This window comes from Oncorhynchus masou, chromosome 18, assembly GCF_036934945.1.
Source record: "Oncorhynchus masou masou isolate Uvic2021 chromosome 18, UVic_Omas_1.1, whole genome shotgun sequence".
Lineage (NCBI taxonomy): Eukaryota > Metazoa > Chordata > Actinopteri > Salmoniformes > Salmonidae > Oncorhynchus > Oncorhynchus masou.
The window spans coordinates 71,865,076-71,871,126 of record NC_088229.1 but is presented as its reverse complement, the minus strand read 5'-3'; the positions used below and the strand labels follow the sequence as shown (position 1 = coordinate 71,871,126).

General features: G+C 41.4%; 1 protein-coding gene across 2 annotated transcripts; it reads left to right on the top strand.

The window, feature by feature from the left end:
* The first annotated feature begins 1,680 nt into the window (after window positions 1-1,680).
* LOC135505225 (protein Tob1-like) lies at window positions 1,681-5,695 on the top strand. 2 transcript variants are annotated; one of them, XM_064924408.1, is made up of 2 exons: window positions 1,681-1,931; window positions 3,634-5,695. In XM_064924408.1, the coding sequence occupies exon 2, from the start codon at window positions 3,766-3,768 to the stop codon at window positions 4,750-4,752; it is 987 nt and encodes a 328-aa protein (XP_064780480.1). In that variant the 5' UTR covers window positions 1,681-1,931; window positions 3,634-3,765; the 3' UTR covers window positions 4,753-5,695. The 2 variants fall into 2 exon arrangements, with proteins under 2 accessions (XP_064780480.1, XP_064780479.1); XM_064924407.1 differs by having other exon boundaries at window positions 1,681-1,957.
* The last annotated feature ends 356 nt before the right edge of the window (window positions 5,696-6,051 follow it).

Here is a 6,051-nt window from a genome sequence, read left to right as displayed (position 1 = left end):
ACTGCAGTAGAGAGAGTCAGCAGTTTTACATTTCTCGGCGTCCACATCACAGAGGACCAGAGGACATCACAGAGGACCAACAACACCACCACTCTGGTCAAGAGGGCGCAACAGCGTCTTTACGTCCTAAGGCGGCTGAACAAATTTGGCATGCCGCCCCGGGTCCTCTCCAAATACTACCAATGCACCATGGAGAGCGTCCTGACCAGTTGCATCACGGCCTGGTACGGGATTTGCTACATCCACGATTGTAAGTCCCTCCAGCGGGTGGTGAAGATGACCCGTACATCACTGGGACCGTGCTCCCACCCATCCAGGACATCTACTCGAACAGTGTCTGGAAAAGTCCCACGGTACCATCAAGGACCCCACACACCCCAGGCATGAGATGTTCTCTCCTTATTGTCGTGTAGACGGTATCGGAGCATGAAGTCTGATATGAACAGGCTCAGAGGAAAAAGTTTCTATCTACAACCTATCAGACTGCTGAACACTTGAACTGGACGGACCACATGCTCTGATCCACGTTCCTCTTTTGTTCTCTAACGCTCCTCTATGGTTCCTCAAGCAAGGGGGGAGGTCGATGACATCAGAAATTCCCATGAGACCAACTCTTTGAATGCCCGACACCTTGAAGTTTGCAGTTGTGTAAAAAAAAAGCCCTATTTTGCTCAAAACTGATTTAGTTTTACCTTATAGTATATAGTTCACTATATTTATACTGTCTTTCAACATTAAAAGTAATACCAGAAAAAAAACGTATTTGAGCTTTACACAGTTACTAGGACACAAACAGAAAGAACTTGACCATTGTGTAACAAAACCAGTCACTCACACGGTCCCACAGACCATGACCTAAAAGTTTCATCATAGTAACCTGTAACCTAAGGAACTTTAGCCTACTATAAAACGTAACATTTACACATAATATCCTATTTTTTAAGCAAGGACCCAATATGCATAACCGTTTAACTCTAATGTCCATTCATTTCAATATATCAATTTCTCTCTTGTATTCCTAATATTTAGGAGAGCGAGGTCAGAAAAACCCTGTAACTTCAAGCTAAAGCATAACAAAACAAAATTCGCGAACTGTACAGATTGTACAGCCAATGTCCCAAGTACCTAACGGAACAGAGCACAACCCTACACGGTGACATGTGTCCTTCCGCCAAACTGCCTATGTACTACTTTTCCCTCTGCACAACCTTTTTTGCACGTCGTCTCACAATGATCATTGCATTTCCAAAATAATCACACTGGAATAATCTTTGGGCATAATCAGAGCAACTACAACAAATCATTGTCTCATACATTTGAGACACTATATCGCACTGGTTTTAAGTGTCCGTTTCTTTGCTATGAAATTGAGTGGAATTTATTTACTACTGTCAAAGTACACACATTAATGTTCAGTAGCTATCTCAACAACCTTCAACATTATGATACTTGTGGTCCCAATACACATGAAACGCTAACCACTACCGTAAATAAACTCTTGCTATTGACTGACTTGCTAAACAGCCAATCGGAATGCAAAATGAAGTAGTTCACGAATGACGAAGACCGAGTTTGGCCAATGGAAACCCGTTATTTAGGCTCGACCTCTGAGCACCTCATCACCGCCTTTTTTGTGTCCGTGGCGGAGTACTACCTATATATAAACGAGACAATCCGAACTTTAAAGCACAGTTGTAAAAAAAAACTTCCCGACGAAATAAAAATTGTCCCCCGCATAACATAATTGGAAAAATATATAGTCATACAGCAGCAGGACAATTTTGTTCAACAAGGAAGTAGCTAACCGTCTCCATTTAGTTAGCTGAAAAGCGTATTTGACAACGTTATTTTTGTTTGCTACAGTAGCTAACTGACGTTAAGTCATTCGTCATCGAAGCTGTGCAGTGCAACGACCTGCTGTGAATTTCTATGTAAGTGTAACGTTGGATACTTACATGTAAGTATAATTCTCTTTTATTAGCTATTTCAATAGAAGTCGTTAGCGAGGTAGCTAGTTATTAAGTTATATTGTTGTTCAAATCCCTAGAGACGAGCTAACTTATGATATAACCGCTTTGTTCCGTCTTGTTTTGGGTTGGTTATAACGTTAGCTAGCTAGCGCAGATAATTATTAGTAACAACGTTAGCTAGTTGATATAGCTGACGATGTGGATATCTAGCCAGCTAGCTAGAAGTTTAAATCAAACTATTTTGAGCTAACAACCAGAAGTATTTTTGTTAGCTCGGTGGTCATTGAATGACAGTGAAGGATAGGAGCACATTCAACAGTTTTTACGTTAAATTACACATCCGATGTGCTTTCATTTAACAGACTATACCGTAACGGTAAGCATAGCTGCTGTTTACAATACTAAATTTCCTTCACAACCTTGGTGCGTAACTAGCTAACGTTGGCTACGTTACTGATTGATGGATTCAATTGAAGCGAGACAAGCTGTAGGATTTGGATTGGACGTTTGATCATCTCATATATATATATATATATCTCGCTAGCTAGCTAATGGTAAGCGTAATTTCTAAAAGAGAAGGACATCTATGACCGTGAATAGAAATTCAATGAGGATTATGTAACAACAAGGGTTCTCTTTGCTAGATCAGCTCACCAGCTGCTCTCTAACAATACATGATTCTCTAGCCAGTGGTGGTTCACGGACACGGTTTCTTCTGTTACCTTCACTAGACAACATGATTCTTTCATCTCATCATATCAAATGAATTAGGGGCGTGTGTGTGTGTCATCGCGCACGAATTATTCTATATAAGGTGAGGTTACAATGTCTCGGATCATTGGCTAATTACATTGTTACTTTAATTGCGTTAAAAACGCGCTGAGCCACCACTGTCCAGAGGTCAACTATGCTTGCTTTTAGCTGTCACAAATACTAGAAGACTGCCGGGGAACTGAGTCCGTATGTTTAGGCCTTACTTATAGCTAGTGATATTGTACACACTGTCTGGTGGACACAGCAATGCACTGTACTGGGAAGGGAATGGCAGAGCACATTTAGTACTCTACTGTAAATGCAATCAGGCTTATGAAACCAACATCTTTACAACGGTGAGTTAAACAGATTATTTAATATCATGATAATATATTCTATTTAGCAGATGCTTTTATCCAAAGCGACTTGGAGTCGTCATGCGTGCATACATTGATCATATTACTTATATGAACGTACAGTTTTGTTGTACTATGGGATGGTAGGTTTAGCAATAATGACTCAAGTGGTTGTGGTATATGGCCAGTTACACCACGCCTATGCATGAATCAGAAAGTCATTAGCCATGGTATATTGGCCATATTCCACAAACCCCTGAGGTGATTTATTGCAATTATAAACTGGTTACCAACGTGTGTGTGCGCACACACACACACGTTGGTAACCAGTTTATAATTGCAATAAATCACCTCAGGGGTTTGTGGAATATGGCCATATATAACAGTAAACAGGTAGTTTTGCATCATACCAGTGGTATATTGTCTGATATTTACACGGCTGAAATGCTGTTTCAGCCAGTCAGCATCCAGGACCCAAACTACCCGGTTTATAATTAGCCATATAGTATTGTCATCGTGTTTTTGTTAATTTATCTCTCCTCCTCTTCTTCCAGGCTTAGGAACCTTATCCTGTGGACGGAAGAATATCATTTCAGCAACTACCACTTACTCTGTCCCTCTGTTTGGCCCAAACTGCTTATCACTGCAACGCTCAGGAATACCCACGTCATAACCGGGAAGCAGCTATGCAGCTTGAAATTCAAGTAGCACTTAACTTTATTATTTCCTATTTGTACAACAAACTCCCCAGACGGCGTGTGAACATCTTCGGCGAGGAGCTCGAGAGGCAGCTGAAGAAGAAGTACGATGGCCACTGGTACATGGATAAGCCATACAAGGGCTCTGGGTACAGGTGCCTCCACGTAGGGGAGAAGGTGGACCCTGTGGTGGAGCAGGCAGCCAAGGAGAGCGGTCTGGACTTGGACGACGTCCAGGATCATCTCCCTCAGGACCTCAGTGTGTGGATTGACCCCTTCGAGGTGTCCTACCAGCTTGGCGAGAAGGGGCCGGTCAAGGTGCTGTACGTGGATGATAACAATGAGAACAACGGGTCCGAGTTGGACAAGGAGATCAAGAACAGCTTCAACCCAGAGGCCCAGGTCTTCATGCCCATCAGTGACTCTATTGGGACCTCTTCTGAGTCCAGCTCTCCTTCACCCCCTTTCGGGCAATCTGCGGCCATTAGCCCCTCGTTCATGCCGCGCTCCACCTATCCAATAACCTTCACCACCGCCACCTTTGCCGCCACCAAGTTTGGCTCCACCAAGATGAAGATCTCCGGCCGCAACAACAACAATGGTAACGGCAACAAGGTGGCCCGCACCTCCCCAACCAATGACCTGGGGCTGAATGTGAACACCCTAATGAAGCAGAAAGCCGTTTCCACCTCTATGTACTCTCTGTACGGCCTGGGCCAGCAGCAGAATGCCTCTGCACTCTCTCCTAATGCTAAGGAGTTTGTGTTCCCCAGCCTCCAGGGTCAGGGGAGCTCCGGTGGCATGTTCCCCAGCGAGGGCTCTCTCAGCCTCAGCCCGCTGCAGTACAACAATGCCTTTGACGTGTTTGCGGCCTACGGAGATCTCAACGACAATACCCTCAATGATGGGCTGAACTTCAACCTCAGCAACATGCAGTATTCCAAGCAGCAATTCCAGTCGGTCATGGCTAACTAAACCTGACACTAGGACTTGAACATGTTATTTCTTAATGACGACGGTAGCTTGAAGGGAAGCATTACGAAGAACTGGACTTTCAAGGAACCTCTTGAGGAGCTTTCTATCTAGTTAGGGAAGCAGCATGTGTCCAAGGGTGCTTTTTCTCTGCCCCATTGAATTTTTTTTTTTTACTAAAAGTTTGTTGTACGAACACGTCCAAGCTTGATTACTTAAATTCAACATGCATAGTTGTTTTTTTTTTTTTTTTTTTGTCAACCGAGCACAAAATATATTTTTGTACTATGTTTGAAATACAAAAAAATACTCCATTAACATGGATAAAAAATTAAAAAAATACAAAAAAATGTCTGTCCTCTTAGTGTTTTACATGTGTTGGGACATGGCAGATTTGTATGACTTTGCACTACTAAATGGGGTTACTTGGTCTTTTTCTACTTGTATAATTTAATTTAGTACAGAGTTTAAGATATCAGAGTATATATTGTTTCTTTCACATGGCAGTGCATCTCTTTTTACTACTCCAGCGATGGTTGCAGCAGCTTGTCATTGTGTTTATTTTATTAGTAGTATTTTTTTAATTTTTAGGTAAAGAATTGTCTTTAAAATCCATCCCGTATTCTAAAGATTGCGTACAGAGTTTTCCTTCGTGGTGGAATTTCATGTACAACAAGAGTTGTATTTTCTCTTCAGAGTTGAAAGATTTTGCTATATTATGTACAAAAAATGTAAATTGTATACATTTTAATTTTGTACCTACATTGTGTAATACTTGATAAAAAATACGCTATAACAAAGTATTTTTTTGTCTGTGTCTTAGATGTCAAGAGGGACTGGAATAGTTTTGTTTTGTATTAAAAATGCTTAAATTATGTTTCTTTTTACATTTTTTAAAAATATTTGCACCCTGGTCTTTTTAATACATTAAACTACAGTCAAAACAGGATAAATTGTGGACATTGGATTTATTGATTGATTGCATTTGTTAGGCCCAGAATCTCATTTTACGAATAACTCATTACTATAACTACATTTCGTATGTGATGCATTGGAATGTAATGGGGCTTTTATGACAGGATTAGACAATTAGTTTAGGACCAAGGCCTGACTCCTCACTATTCCGGGGATAGTGTTGATGCGTTTCTATTATAATAGGCCATCAGCAAGACTGCTCAATGCACATCCACCATGAATGAACAACCTTCGCTGTTGGGCAATCCTTGGCCCTGGATGGATAAAGAAGCAAGCTGTGAAAGTGTAGCACTATACACATGTCATGTTTATAGTCTTGTTCCCAAA